Raw genomic sequence first — 16263 nt, 5'->3', positions numbered from 1 at the left:
TTCAGAGCCCTTCCTGATTCTACTCCTCCCTACCATCCGCCACACCTCCCCTAACCCTCTTCCCTCTGCCAGTTATGGCCCCCTTGACACAGTGAGTGAAATCCTGACTCTATTTAAGTCAATGGCAAAACTCCCATTCACTTCAATGGGGCCAGGATTTCACCCCACTGTTACTTCACTGCCCCCACAGCCACCTGCATATCTTCTTCCAGGCTATCGGTTACAAATAGAAAGCTCTTTCTGTGGCAACCCACAGATCACTACCCTCTCCACATCCAAATCCACCCTAAAGGACCATTCTACCATGATGTCTAGGACAGGGGTTCTCAAACTGGGGGTCATGACCTCTCAGGGGGTCATGAGGTTATTACATGGGGGTCGCGAGCTGTCAGCCTCCACCCCAAATACCACTTCACCTCCAGCATTTATAATAGGGTTGAATATATAAAAAAGTGTTCTTAATTTATAAGGGGGGGTCACACTCAGAGCCTTGCTGTGTGAAAGGGGTCACCAGTACAAAAGTTTGAGAATCACTGGTCTAGGAGAAACTTGTCAGCTGATAATGGCAAGGTAACTGTTGAATCAGGTCCTATGCCTTTTAAAAAGGAAAACCATTGGGCTACCTGACATTGTATTTAATGATGCATCTAATCACCACCTTGACTACTTTATACTTTGTTCCCTTTTTGTCCTACCCTTCATTAGTCTGCCTGTACCTCTCATATTTTAGAATGTGATGTTTTCCGGGCAGGGTCTAGCACATTATCTGTTCGTACAGCACAAACTGCATGGGGGTACCGAGGGAAACAAAGTAACAGTAATAACTCCTCTAATGGCCTTGGACAAATTGTTTAGGTTAAGGTGGGATTCTCACAGCAACCTAAAGGAATCGGACATCCCCCTTGGAGTTGAGCACCTAAATCCCTGAGGCTTTTTTGAACATCCCAGCCCTAACCTCTCTGCCTCAGTTTCTCCATCTGTAATATGAGGATGCTACTTACCTACCACAGTGGGGTGTGACTGTAAGGATTATTTCATGTTTGTAAAATATGTAGACAATAAAAAGATGTATTAGTGATAAGGAGATATAGGAGAAAGATTCTCTTTAAAAAAGTAGGACTTACCTGATTCAACAATGATTTCACTATGAGCAATTTGCTTAGACTTACCTGCAAGAAAGTTTTTAGTACAATTAGATTTTAGATTCTGAAAATGAATTCTTACTTTTTCTATTGCCCAGACCCTCTTTCCCCTAATAACACTATATTTTTGTAAAATACTTCCTTTTTATTTTTCATTTTTTAATGCCTTGTGTGTTGGAAAATGGTGTGAGAACTAACAGTCCAACAGCAGCAGGTTCATTTTATTTCTGCATATTTTTTAACATTAAAAGCAGGCTCAGGGTTGAATATGTATTCAATACATTCTTTCAGAATGAGAAATAGGCACTTCTTTTGTGGGTATGCATGTCGATGTATAACATGTGTTACTACACTGTTTTGGACCATTGCTTTAGAATACTGTCCGTTTTTAATAGGATGTTTTATTACTTATACTTTATGTCCTAAAGGAAAACGTAAGGTAAGTTAAAATATAACATTTTGATCCAAATACTCTGGGCGAATTTGCATATACAGTTAATATGATGTCACATACAGTGACAGTAATTGCACATGAAAATGACCACATAGACATCTAACTGGACATCTGCATGCACAAACATTGCAACTGAACTTGCAGCTGTGACAATTCCATGTGAAACTAAGGCACATAAATTTGTATACATTTTTGCAGATGGAACTCTGGAAATCTGCACCCTAATATTTGCACAAATATTTTCATTTTCCCCAAATTAATAAGTAACATTTTTAAGTGAAAGAATATAACATATAATGTTGTTTGGGGGAGCTTCTCATAATATGAAAAAAAAATAGCTACAATATTTCTGGTATAAATCCATTAACAGCCGTTCAAGTGCACAGCTTTTTCTGTAATGACTCTTACGTAGCACAATAAAAGTTTGTAACACTTTACAGACATATGAGAAGAAAATGTCTTTGCCCCAAGGAGTCTGTAAGTTTTAGCAAAAAGAATGAGGAGTACTTGTGGCACCTTAGAGATTAACAAATTTATCTGGGCATAAGCGTTCGTGGGCTAAAGCCCACTGCAGTGCAGATCAGGTCAGACCTAAAAGTCGCAATTCTTCAACAAAAAAACTTCAAAAACAGACTCCAATGAGAAACTGCAGAACTGGAATTAATTTGGAAACTGGACACCATTAAATTAGGCTTGAATAAAGACTGGGAGTGGATTGGTCATTACACAAAGTAAAAACTATTTCGCCAAGCTAATTTCTCCCCTACTGTTACTCACACCTTCTTGTCAACTGTTTGAAATGGGCCATCCTGATTATCACTACACAAGTTTTTTTTCTCCTGCTTATAATAGCTCACCTTAATTGATTAGTCTTGTTATAGTTCGTATGGCAACACCCATTTTCTCATGTTCTCTGTGTGTATATATATATATATATCTTCCTACTGTATTTTCCACTGCATGCATCTGATGAAGTGGGCTTTAGCCCACGAAAGCTTATGCGCAAATAAATTCGTTAGTCTCTAAGGTGCCACAAGTACTCCTCGTTCTTTTGGCTGATACAGACTAACACGGCTACCACTCTGAAACCTGTAAGTTTTAGCTCTAACATTTCTATAAATATATACATTTTAAAGGTATTTCGTATAGATTCTGATCCTTCCAGCAAACCTTTTGAATTGGTGGTCATGCTATACATGCGTCAATCCAATTTAATTCCTAAAGGCTCAACAAACACAGATACAACATGTGGCTTCTAACATACGCAGCCAACATACAGTGGCTTCTAACACCCTGCAAATAAAGGGTTAAACATGATAGTTAAACATAATAGTCAGTGCCTTTTGCTAACTCTGCTCCCACAGGAAGGCTGAGGGATCCTGACCACAGCAAACAATAGCTGGAATTGTACTGGCGAGAACTAGTTTGGCTGCATCATTTGCCAATAATTTTTAAAACAGATTTAACATTCTTCTGTTTCCTTCACTTGAACAGTATAATGGGGTAGATGGCGGGGGGGGGGGGGGGGGGGAGGTGGAGAGCAGATAAGTTTCCATCATAGCCTCAACCACTGAAAGAATTTGTCCTTGGTACCTGCCAAATATGAAACTCCAGACCACAGATCTGGGGACTAACTGTTCAGAAATGACAGCAATGATCTCAGCTCGACATGAACCGTGGCACGGCAACTGCTTTGGTAAAATGTTTCATATTTGCATTCTGGGTGATTAGGAATGGCAGCCTCTGTGCTCTCACCCCTTCTCTCTTCCAAACAGCAACAATACGACTAGAACTCGGAGTTCAAATTAATGCTGCCCTTAGGGGTTGATGGACTGGTGGGGGCCAAAAATAGCACAGCCAGCGTTGATTAAAATACACTTTTATACACACATTATTCTGATGGGCGTGTATCTCTATCATTCCATTTCTAACTGCATTCAGATCAGATTCAGACACAACCGGACTTGTTACAAAAACATCAAATAGAAATTTTAACTGCTTCTTGCATCAAAGGACTAATTCTTACAAGCACAGGCCTCATACCTGGTCAGTTCCATTTGTTGTTCTGTATACCCTTGATGCTAACAGTTAATAAACCATAAGCAGAAGAGGCAGCCTACCTTCTATGTCATCTGGAGCCGTGGCATAAATGTTGGAAAGGTTAAGCTTCAGTCTATCGGGGCACTCTCTATTTACTGTCAGGCTGGGTGATATCACTAGATCTAGCATTTCCTTATACCTGAAGGAAAACAAAGGAAAAATATAATTTATTCATTAATTATGCATGCTTACTAATGATTCCATTTTTCCCTAAGAGTATAAATATTAAAGCTGATTACCTAAACCCAGGCTTCATATAAATTCTACATAACAACATTCACTAAAGTTTTCATCAAAGGGAAACGCTGAATTAAAATGAAGTATGTGTTTCCTTGGAGATTACACCCATTTGATTAATGTTTCCCTCTCTTCCTGGATTTTGCCATCACAAAATTAAATTTCTGAATCTCTTCAATGCAGTCAGAACAAGCAATATATTTAAGTATTAGCCACACCTCCTTATGTGTGCAGTGGTATCTGATAAGGCTCTGGGAATAAGAATTAAGGACTAAATATTGAAGCGGAGGGCAGTTAACAATACTATCCAGCCTTAAGATACAACAAGAACAAAGTTATTACTTGTGATGGGAGAGGTTCGAAGGTCCAGGTTAACTCTGATAACTTTTGGATGTTTCTCTAAAAGCCACTCTAAACCTCTGGGCTGTTCTGACCATCAGGTGGCAAAGTTCCACAAACACAGGCTCTCTCTTGAAAGTCACCTGATTTTGGTTAAATCCACAGGAGCAATTGCTGTCATGTGGGGTTCAAGTTTTCAGATGAAACCAGATATATGTGTATATAAAACATTCACACAATGGTAATATAACAACAGATCAGATAAACTAGTTCAGATAAAATAAGGGCCACCACCAGGAACATTGCTCAAAACTCAACACACACACACACTTCAAACTTAAGTGCCTAACTTCATGCACCTACATTTTCAGAAGTGCTCCCAAGACCTCCCTTTGAACTACAGTTGCTCACCACCTTTGGAATTTCAGGCTACTTATTTATGGGTCTAGGTGCTTAACTTTGGGCACCTAAGTTTGAAAATTTTGGCCACTGTGATCAGGGGTAGACAAAACTAGGGACCCATGTGTCACATTAGAAAAGTGCAGGCAGTTTTACATAAAATAAGTTTCATAGACATCAATCTCCTACAAAGGTCGGCAGTAGGAATAAGCCACTTGTTTCCTGTGCAGACATGGAAACCGCCCCTCAGTTTTGAACTCTGAAGAAACCCAGTGGCCTATGAGGGAAACCCAGTGGCCTTAGAAATTCCAGAGCTCAATGGGTAAAGTTGAACTGTTTACAAAAACATGATACCATAGAAATCTGTTTTGCATTGTCAAATACATCAGTTTATTCTGTAGCATTTGATTCAGGCCCCAAACAAACTATTCAGACCTAATAATTCAAAGACTCTGCAATATTTGTTTTCCTTTGCACTTCGCAGCCATACAAGCAGCTTGCACCATTTGTCAGGCTTGTCCTCACTCCAGTCCCCCAGAGGCTATAGCATTAAGAGAAAGCATGATTCTGCTTTTAGAGGAGTGTTCCAGAGCAGGGACTGGGAGCAGAACCTGGAAGATGACAGCTGGTGGGGGGCAGGGAAATTAGGGAGTGGGGGGAGGGGAGAAGAGGTACTTCAAAAGGCTCCCACTGCCTTGAATGGATCAAAAGCATATGGAGGGTCCCAAGTCAGGGCCTGAACCAGCTCACCTTCCTATTTACCACTGAACACATTGTTCAGCTAACTCAGCTGCAGACAACTCCCTACTCCACGATAAGGATCTGTCTATTCAGTAGTATAAAGGCAGCAGATGGTGTGGCAGCAACTGTGGAGCTGGTATTAAAATGCATAGTACAGTATACTTAGAATGTCATGAAGTTAAAACTTAGCAACATACAAATCTGAAGCCTGGACATTGTATTTCTAGACTAGGCACTTCCATTTGATCTATTATTTTTTCTTTTCTTTTTTGCTTAAGGGAAAATATCAGCATGTAAAGTGACCAGCATGGAGAGATCAAGAACAATAAACTACGTACTTTTCATCTGAGCACTTCCAATCACTTTACAAACAGCGCAAGCCCCTGGGAGGTAGGTTAGTATTGTTATACACCGGGGTAAGCTAGGCACAAAGAGGCGAAGTGTGTTGCCCAAGATCAAACAGCTGAGACTGAAACAGGATTCAGGAGTTCGGACTTCAAACTCCTCACTCTAACTACGCAGCAACTGCTCCCCATCAATTCATACATCTATCCATTAGGGATGTGTACAGTGCCAACAATGGATACCAGATAGCTTGAATATTTGCATGGGATTTGGATACCAAAAATGTTCAGCAGCATCAACTCCATCTTCACAGCCCCTTCTCCCTTTTCTTCCTCCAACCTGACACCTTTGCCTTCCCCTCATCTGCCTCCCTGGACTGTCCACACACACCATTACCTTCTAGTACAGTATCACACGTGCAGAATCAAATCTTGTGCTTCAGCAAAGCCACCTAACTGTGCACAAACTGGGTGAACTGAAATCAGCAGAAACCGGCCAAATCTGTATGTCCCCTGCTCCATAACTGCAGTGTCTTACAGATACTTTCATTAAAAAGAAAACCTCCCATGCAGAGTATTAATATTTTGCATTCGGATTGCCCCTTTCCCTTGAGGACTTCAAAGCATTTTACATAGCCTCAGAACGGCTTGGCAAGCAAAGTTAAATGCTATTCTTGTTTTACACATGAGGAAGCACAGCAAGACAAAAATCAAAAGATGTATGTGTGTGTGGGCTTTTAATTACACCCACAAATAATTGTCTGTGCAGTCAATTGCATTTAGATTTATCTAGCTATCTGAGTTATATGTGGGTGCAAAACTGGCCTCTGGCTTTAAAAATCTCTCCCTACGTGACTTGTCCTAGGTCACACAGTGAGTCAATGGCAGAGCTGGAAATGAAAGTCACGAGTTCTGACTCTCTAATCTACACAATCCAGCGAACTATCCCTACAAAGTCAAACAGTACACTTTGAAGAAACAGTGAAATACACCCTGGTTCCGCCATTATTAACAATAATAATCCCATAATGTATAACAGGAGAGCCAATTACATTTTTGCATGACACATACAAGATTTTACATTTTCCTTTGGTTAGCAGCGTGGTGATCTGTTGGATTGTGTTACATTCACTTGCACAAGCTCAAGAGCAAAGGCAGACATGGGTTCCCTCACTGCTTATGAGATGAAATATCCCTTTTACTGCTTTTCATAACAATAGTGCAAGCTTCTTCTGTGCCACTCCAGCAACTAGAAGGGAGGGGAGATTTCCTGTGATCCCTAGTGGGGGAAACCTTGGCAGTTGGAGAGCTGGTGTAGCTAGCTCCCATCCTCCTCTCCTGGCAATCCCTAGTCCAGAGGGCATGCCAAGGTGGGAAGGAGGACTAGCCAGAGTCTGATAGGCTCTGACTATCTCCAGAAAGCTGGCAAACCATTGGGAACTGTTGTCATCTTGTGCAAATTAGAGCAGCCCCTAGGAATTAGGGAGCTGTAACTGACTCCCTTGCAGACCAGTCCACTCTGCTGTGCCCAGTACAATACAGGATCTGTCCCTGTGTATTTTAAGAATGCCAGTGACCAGGAGGCAGAGTCCTGAAATGTACCGGATCAGTTTAAAATATTAGAAGTGCATCCATTAGACAAATCTGCAGGCAAAGCCTTTAGGTTACTGTATGTTTGTCAGGCTTAACACTAGGCTTTCTATTCCATTGTGAAGTGACGTCCAACTGTCTCATTTATATTTTAAAATCTCTACACCAGAATTAGGAAGGGGAGAAAAAACTATTTAGTTCCAGATCCCAGCCAAGACTGGGATGCTCTATACAATTTCTCAAATAACACGCACCGTTCAATGAACTCCAAAATCCATTATTCCTGACACTGCCCAGATTGTTGCCAAGTGAATGGGAGCAGATGTTTAAGGGGGGGGATCTTTTATAATGATTAATGCACTCTAATTACATCATTGTTCAGGGATTTCATTAGCCATTGCCTGATTGATGATTTTTCTATTGTTTTTCCTCTGCTCGCTTTTGTAATACCAAAGTCGTATCCCACTTCCCAGTATTTGCTCTTTATCACTTTTTTTTTCAAATGTTTCAACTAATTTTTCTTAAAATTGTATATTATGGCATGTGCAAAAAGTTAATGCGTGTAAAATTTGTGTGTGTGTGCGCAAGTTTATGCTTTCGAGTACTATTACCTCTCTCACACACAGTTACCAGTGTGTGCAAGTGTATCTTGCTAAAACATCTAAAAAACAACATTTTGAAAATTTTATGCCAACAATCTAAATAAAATCTTCAGTAAAACAAGGGAGCCTGGATGAACTTGGGCTCAGCAAAATGACATCTGAGAGTGCAATCTGTGAAATGACGGGTTTTATTTATTTATTTAATACTGCAGACAACAGTTTCTGGGTTGAGTAACATACAGGAGAATCAGCAGTAATGGTTGCTGAATCTGTGCTTTGATTAAAACCAGCAATGGTAGCATGTTGGGCTGAGAGACATCTGGAAGAGCTTTTGGTTTTTATAATCTTTTAAAAAAAAGAACCATGTGTGAATTTGGTGCTCAGCTTTTCCATTAGAATCCCCTTCTCAAAAAGCAATATTTTGCTCTGAAAGTCGGCCCACAGTATCTCGGCCAAGAAGCAGAAACTTTTCTTTTACTAATGTTTAGAAAAAAAAACTTTTCGGTCATTTTGAAGTTAGAGAAGCCAAATTAAACATTTTAAGGTTTCAGATTCTTGGCTGAGGTGCCAGGGTAACTTACAAATCACATTTTCTTTTACAATGATGTTTGAAGACTGCAAATCCAGACCTCAATTCAAGGCATTCAAAAACGTGCCTACGCTTAAATAAGTGAGTAATCCTATCTCTATTCAGCAAAGCACTTAAACCCGTGCTTAAGTGCTTTGCTGAATTGGGGCCACAGCGTGCAGACCGAACCAGACAAGCACTCTACTACTATGGTACTGACGATCAGATAGATAGCATTCTGAAAAGGTGAAACCAAAAACCAGCCTAGATATTGCAGGTCAGATCCAATTGCAACACAGCTCTGCTCAGCACTGCCGAAAGGGAGGTGTATGGAGGAGGGTTGTGGCTCTTTTCTGCTCCTTGGATCCCTAGGATTTGTTTGACCTTGGCATAATTTAGAGCAGCCCTCAAGATGCTTTAAAAGTTCCACTGATTTTAAACACCTGCAGCACCACTAAGTGAGGTTGGGGATAAGGGAGAGCTAGCTAGGCATTCCTATCCCTCCCAGGAGAATACTTGGCTGCCTGTTTGTGCAAAGGAGCTGGAAAAGGGGACAGGATCTGGCTGTGTGTGTCTGCATATTTCACTTGCCTCTGAAACGCAGCTCTTTCAGGAGCAAGATTACAGTAGCGATTCTGGGCCAGCAGCTCAAAACAATACAAGTTTAAAAGCATGTCTGCAGAGTTACCAAGATTTTATTTTTTACAAGGCAAAGAGGATTTTGGATCCACCACAAGCAAGTGGGAGGGCAGTAGGGGGCCAAGTTTTCACTGGGATGTTAGCAGTGACCAGGACAATAGGCTAAGAGCAGTGGCCTAGTTGCCCAATGATGAATAGTGCACAGCATGAAGGGGTAAAGAAGGGCTTTCAACTGGTCGGCTTTACTATACGTGCTTCTGTAGCAGAGGGTCTTTAGAAGACCTGAATAAGAAGAGGCTTCTGGACTGGCTGAGGAAGGACATTCCATGGAGAGAGGGCAGCATGGAAGAAAATGCTGAGACGGTTGTGGGCGAAGCGGGGTATGGAAGGTGCTGTCAGTGGATGAGCAGATGAGATGGGGACAAGATAGAAGGGAAGGAAGGAAGAAAGGTGGATCATTAGCTCTTTGAAAAAGTCAGCAAGATCCTGCAGAGAGAGGGAGGAGGGCACTGGAGCGGGAGAGGGTTTTTAGGAGAGTCAAAGGTTGCAGAATAAGCTATGCGAATAGTGGGGAAAGGCCTGCCAAGAGATAGCAACAACCGTATGTGGGGATCCCCTAAAGAAATCTTAATTTTCTCTGGCTAGAGGCCAAATACAAGCTGAAACCACCAGATTTGCCTAACTACGTGCATGTGCCAGCAGAGAGCCCTGGGCAGGATCGGCACGTGTCTAATCCTTTGCTTTGGCTTGGCTTGGGAGTGGAGGAACAGAAACAGAAGGAACATTTTTGTCTTTCTGCCCTGATTTTGTCTGGTTTTACTAACCTCGCTGATGAGTTTCACCTTCCTTCTCCTCCCAAACTGGGAAAAGGGTGACTCAGTAGATGTTACTAGCTTAGGACTACAGACTCACAGGAGTTTTCATTGTAACAACCTAGAGAGCTTGATCTTTTGTCTTGCTGATTTCAGAGGGAGACATATTCTTGCTTAAAATGCCCTGGAAAGAGTCCCTGTGATTTCCAGACCAGAAGTTTACAGCAGCTGAAGTAGAGGCAGTCCCCTCCAAAATAGACCCACACAGGTTTTTTACAAGGCTCAGCATGTATCATCACAGGACAACTAGGAAAACTTGTTAGTATTTATTATATATATTGAAACAAGCATGGTGTGCTGTATGCTATACAGACCAATATGGACCTCCAGCCAGGCCAAATGCTGTAATGATGCTGGATGTGTTAAAAACATCTGAAAGGTGAGATGCAAAAAAAGAAGAAAAATGGATCTCTGCTTCTTTATGATACACAAGAAGGCCTGAAAAGATTTTGTCCTTAAAAGAAAGAAAAGGCCAGAGGTTCTACTTTCTTTTCCTTTCTTAAAAAAAAGTCTTTGGTAAATTTTTCAAAAGTTCCTAAAGGATTTAGGAGCCAAAGTTTTATTTTTAAAAGTGACTTAAGCATTGAGGCCCATATCTTCAAAGGTATTTCAGCACCTACAGCCCATTGATTTCAATGAAACAGGTTCCTAAATCACTTGTGAAAATGGGACTTAGCACTTACGAACATTTGACCTCATCTATACTGGGGGACTTGATGGTAGCTGGAGACCTAGTGAAATTACAACACCACAAAACATTAAAACCTGAAAAGTTGAAAGAGGAAGAATTTTTTTAGGCAGACAGACTTTAAAATGTTTGTTGCCTGTGTTTGTTAATGTATATTTAACTCCAATGCCCAATTAACACTTGGGAGAAAGCAACATCTTTGATACTTGACTAACACGGCTACCCCTCTGATCTTTGGTAGCGATTCAACATCCCCCACCTTCATTTAGGTGGGAGAGTTCACTGTACACATCCTCTGAGGCCCTTCCCATGAACTCCTCCAGCAAAACCAGGAGAGGAAAGTGTGGCTATTGCTGATAATTTCCAAGGTAAGAATGAAAACAAGAAAAAAAATAGCTTTAAATGCAAGAGAAGTAGCAACCCTTTATCAGGCCTTTTTTTCTGAATAGAAAAGCAGTAAAAAGGGGGCTCAGACCTAGTTTTTATGTTTTCATTTAAGCTCCCATTAATAAAAGGCTCCCAGGAATCCAGGCGTGAGCCTCACTCACTGACCACTACAGGCATCACCATACATTGTTCACATGCTGCTTTTAAATGCTTTGTTTCCTTGGATGACGCTTCAGCTCAGACAGCTTTTCTGGCAGGATGTGCCTTCCTAAGAGCTTGTAAAATTATCAAACAGCTTGTAGCTTCTATGCAGTTGCCAAATTTCAGATCCTCTTCTCCACATCCTCCCACGCCAAACAAAAGTCACTGGCAGGGAAAATCACAATGCCCCCTAAGACATCAGCAACAGGAGGAATCCCAATTCCCCTCTGCCTGGACACATCACAAAAGGGAGAATCTCCACGATCTCAAGCCCACCTCCCAAGTTATCAGCAGAGGGAATTCCCAGTACTGCAGATATTGGCTTCTCGCTTCCACACACGTCAAGTGGAGGTGAGCGGTCCCCTTTCCCTTGTTGCTATGTTCAACTATGCATCACTCTAATATTTGCTCTTTCTGTAACAGACTCTCTGCTCCTTCCGCATCAGGCACTCAGCCAGGTGAAAGTATCTCTCTCTCTCTCTCTCTCTCTTTCTCTCTCATATACATGAATCAGAGGATCCAGTGACGGAAAAAAGACCTATTAACTCACAAAGTCCATCCCTCAATACAGCAGATAAATCTATGCACTAAAGACCTGAACAAGCATAAAGTTAAACCTGAGCTGGCATAAATGCTTCTTCTGCAAGACTGACAATAAGCCGTGACGACGAGATATCATTTCAAGGTGACCCTGAGGGCACTGCAACTTGGGCTGTTTTTATTCCTGAGCTATCTTCTACTGACATGATCAAACTTAATGCAGTGACAGATTTTTCATCTGATAATTCCCTGGACCATTCCAAGTACTAAAAGCAGAGGTGCTCAGAGAAGCTTCTGATTGTTCTGTAGGAACACAGATATGAAATTACAGAACTACTAATTGTGGTATGAACCTGTTGCTTAAATCAGCCTCTGCACCAGAGGACTGGAGGGTAGCTAACGTGACACTGATTTTTTAAAAAGGCTCCAGAGGTGATCCTGGCAATTACAGGCCGGTAAGCCTAACTTCAGTACCAGAAAAATTGGCTGAAACTATAGTAAAGAACAGAATTATCAGACACAGAGAAAAACAAGATATGTTTGGAAGGAGTCAGCACAACTTTTGTAAAGGGAATCATGCCTCACCAATCTATTAGAATTCTCTGAGGGTGTCAACAAGCATGTGGACAAGGATGATCCAAACAATATTGTGTACTTGGACTTCCAGAAAGCCTTTGACAAGGTCCCTCACCAAAGGTGCTTAAGCAAACTAAGCAGTCGTGGGACAAAAGGGAAAGTCCTCTCGTGGATCAGAAACAAAGGTAGGAATAAATGGTCAGTTTTCACAATGGAAAGAGATGAATAGTAGGGTCCCTCAAGGATCTGAACTGGGACCAGTGCTGTTCAACATATTCACAAATGATCCGGAAAAGGGGGTTAACAGCAAGGTGGCAAAATTTGCAGGCGATACAAAATTACTCAAGATAGCAGTCAGTTTTGGATTAAACTAAGAGTTACAAAGGGATCTCACTAAACTGGGTGACTGGGCAACTAAAATGTCAGATGAAACTCAATGTTTATGTATGCAAAGTAATGCACATTGGAAAAAATAATCCTAACTAAACATACAAAATGATGGGATCCATATTAGCTGTTACCACTCAAGAAAGAGAAATTGGAGTCACTGTGGATAGTTCCCTGAAAATATCTGCTCAACGTGCAGCAACAGTCAAAAAAGCTAATAGAATGTTAGGAACTATTAGGAAAGGGATAGATAAAACAGAAAATATCATAATGCTACTATTTAAATCCATGGCATGCCCATACCTTGAATACTGTGTGCAATTCTGTTCTTCCCATCTCAAAAAAGATATATTAGAAGTGTAAAAGGTACAGAGAAGGGCAACCAAAATGATTAGAGGAATGGAACTGCTTCCATACGTGGAGAGATTAAAAAGTCTGGGACTATTCATCTTGGAAAAGAGATGACTAAGGAGGGATATGATAGAGGTCTATAAAATCATGATGTGTGGTGTGGAAAAAGTGAATAAGGAAGTGTTATTTACTCCTTCATATAACACAAGAACTAGGAGCCACCAGGTTTACAATAAACAAAAGGAAGTACTTCTCCACACAACGCACAGTCAACCTGTGGAACTCATTGCCAGAAGATGTTGTGAAGGCCAAAAGTATAAATGTGTTCAAAAAAGAATTAGATAAATTCATGGAGGATAGTTCCATCAATGGCTATTAGTCAAGATAGTCAGGGATGCAACTCCATGCTCTGGGTGTCCCTAAACCTTTGACTGCCAGAAGCTGGGACTGTACCACAGGGGATGGATCACTTGATAATTGCCCTGTTCTGTTCATTCCCTTTGAAGCATCTGGCATTGACCACTGCCAGAAGACAGGATACTTGGCTAGATGGATGACTGGTCTGATCCAGTAAGGCCATTCTTATGTTCTCTCTCTTCCACAGCACAAAGCCAGGGCCTTGAGTAACTCTGTTGTGGGGTGCAAATGGCTCATGGGGTACCCAGGACTGTGAGTCGCCTTGTTAACCCACCCCCAGGGAAAGGGAGTCTTTTTTATAGTATCTGAATGTCAGATCCCTGGCACTACTAGTCTTTCAGCCACTCAAGCATTCTTCTATGAGCTATGCCAGCCCTAACTTCACTTTGCAGGTTAACAATAGGTGCACTCCAATCCCCGATCCCCCCTTGAATCATTCTCCTGTGATTTCCAGCCCTTGACACTGGACACTCAAAGAAATTCCAGATCCCCTGCACACAAAGGGGCAGTGTACCCTAGTTTACCAGTTTTACCTTAAATCACCACTCCTTTAAACCACTTTGAACTTATGAGCACTTATAATAAAACAAGATTTATTAAAGGAAGAATACAGATTTAATTAGAAATAAGAGAGTGTGATGGAAACAAGCCATTACAATACAAAACAAAACATCAGTCGCAAACCTTGGTCTATATCTTTCCTATCTAATAAAGTAGATTCTGCCCTGAAAGTTCAGTTAGTTGCAGAGCTGGCTCATTTCCTAATAACCAGGGTTCATGGACATTTCCCCCTCCTCAGTGAATGGATCCAGAGTGTATTTCCCTATACTCCGCTATACTGAAATCAATTTTTTGTTTCTATTCACAGCCAGTGCAAAGCTCTGTCTGGTGTAACGGTCCTCTCAGAAGTTTTGATTGTTTGGTGGTGCCTCTGATGGTTTTCCACTGATAGTTTTGGGAGGGAGCAAGGCTGCTCAGTTGAGCCTTGCATTATCCCGCCGGCAGATGAGGGAGGAGTGACAGCTCCCTCTTGCTTGGATGGGCCACCCTGGAGGCACATTACCTCTTGGTGATTGATTTCTACTCTTAGTCCACAGAGCACACTTTCAATATAAATACTTTGTTCCTTGAATATTACCTGTACATACATCTCGCAATGAAAATGTTAAGCCCTGTGCAATGTAATTAGCCTTACCTAAGCCCCACAGTAGACACAATTTGGTCAACAGAAGAATTATTCCATTGACCTAGCGACTGCCTCTGGACTTACTACAGGGATGGAAGAACCTCTTCTGCCGCTGCAGCGTTTATGGTTCCCTTTCTCTCCCTGTATCTTTCTGCTGTTTCTTTCCTCCACAACAGAGGAAGGCTAGGACAGCTTCCTCTGAGGCCAGTTGATCTTGTTTTTAAATCAGTTGGGGGGGTACCTGAGAGTAATACAGAGTGCTCCTCCCACACATCCAGGATGAGGTGTACAGCTTCTGCCCCATTCTGAACTCCTACCACCCACGGAGTGCAGGACATCATGTACCCAGGACACTGACAGGCCAGCATAATGACTTCTGCCAATACCAGTACAATTACAATGCCAATGGCAGGGTTTGTTAATAGCTTTCCTATTAAGCAATTCAGTCAAGTACCCAGACAAAGTAAAAACCCAAAACAAAAACCATCACACCTGTCCAATGTTGTTGAATATTAACATTTGATAAGCATGTCTGGTCTGTTAAATATGCATAGGCAGAGATTTCACTCAATTTAATAAAATCACAAAGTAATAGAGGTGTTATAACGCTGCTCCCTCTGTAATACGGTGACACTGTGCTAAATAGAAAGAATGACTCCATTCCTGTATAATATCTCTTTAAACAAAAGCTCACTATTGTAATGATTGTTTTGTTTCTGATATTTACATGGCAAGGATTTATAAACTTGTTAGAACTTCCTAAATAAATAAATGGTTTTTAAAAAATCAAGTATCCTACGGACTAAATCAAGAAAAGAATCCACATGAAAGTCTTTCAGTGCCCTCTGAATTCATCCCAGTGGGCCCAGATATTGGAGGGCATCCAGTACAACAGGAAACGGCTCCCACTGCTCTCAGACACTTTCAACACCCAAGTATACGGACAATGGAGTGCAGTTTTGCATTTTTGTAACTGGTCTAATGTTCATGCTTGGCCTTATTTTAACATTGATTTAAATATGTATTTGTATTCAAGCTCCTCAGGGCAGGAGACCATCTTTTATTTTGCCATATACTTTACTGAGCACATTACTTTAATATTTATAACAATAATACTTCTGACATTTTGCAGTCAACAGGAACAGATAGCCTATGATTTAATATACTACAGCATTACTAACACTTTCTATAGACAAACTAATATTTTACAGTATTGCCAAATCATGCAGTTTTATCACCAGTCTTGTGATATTTGGTATTTTTGTTAAAGCCCCTGTTACTGGAATAATGTGACTGTGAGAATCTCATCTTTCATTTTAATAAAACTGTATTTTTCTAGCCCTCATGTTAGTGGAGAAAAGCATCAGAACAAACTTTAACAGCTTAAAAGCCAGAAGGCAAATAAAAAGAATAAAACATTATTTAAGGTCTAGTCATTTATAAGCCAATCTCATGATTTTTGAATGGTTGGGGTTGGCAAAACTGATTGTACATGTTGTCCCA

General features: G+C 41.1%; 1 protein-coding gene across 7 annotated transcripts in view; it reads right to left on the bottom strand.

Moving 5' to 3' along the window:
• Window positions 1–16263, bottom strand: part of EYA2 (EYA transcriptional coactivator and phosphatase 2) — a 148598-nt gene that overhangs the window by 90546 nt on the left and 41789 nt on the right. For 4 of the 7 annotated variants that reach the window (XM_039498148.1, XM_039498150.1, XM_039498147.1 and 1 more), the window contains one exon: window positions 3717–3835. In XM_039498148.1, the coding sequence (XP_039354082.1) occupies window positions 3717–3825 (109 nt within the window). In that variant the 5' untranslated portion in view covers window positions 3826–3835. Of the gene's footprint in view, window positions 1–1124; window positions 1170–3716; window positions 3836–16263 lie in introns of all 7 variants that reach the window. The other 3 variants (XM_039498143.1, XM_039498146.1, XM_039498145.1) reach the window with 1 other exon arrangement.

Source organism: Mauremys reevesii, linkage group 13, assembly GCF_016161935.1.
Source record: "Mauremys reevesii isolate NIE-2019 linkage group 13, ASM1616193v1, whole genome shotgun sequence".
NCBI lineage: Eukaryota > Metazoa > Chordata > Testudines > Geoemydidae > Mauremys > Mauremys reevesii.
This window is presented reverse-complemented; position numbering and strand designations above follow the sequence as displayed.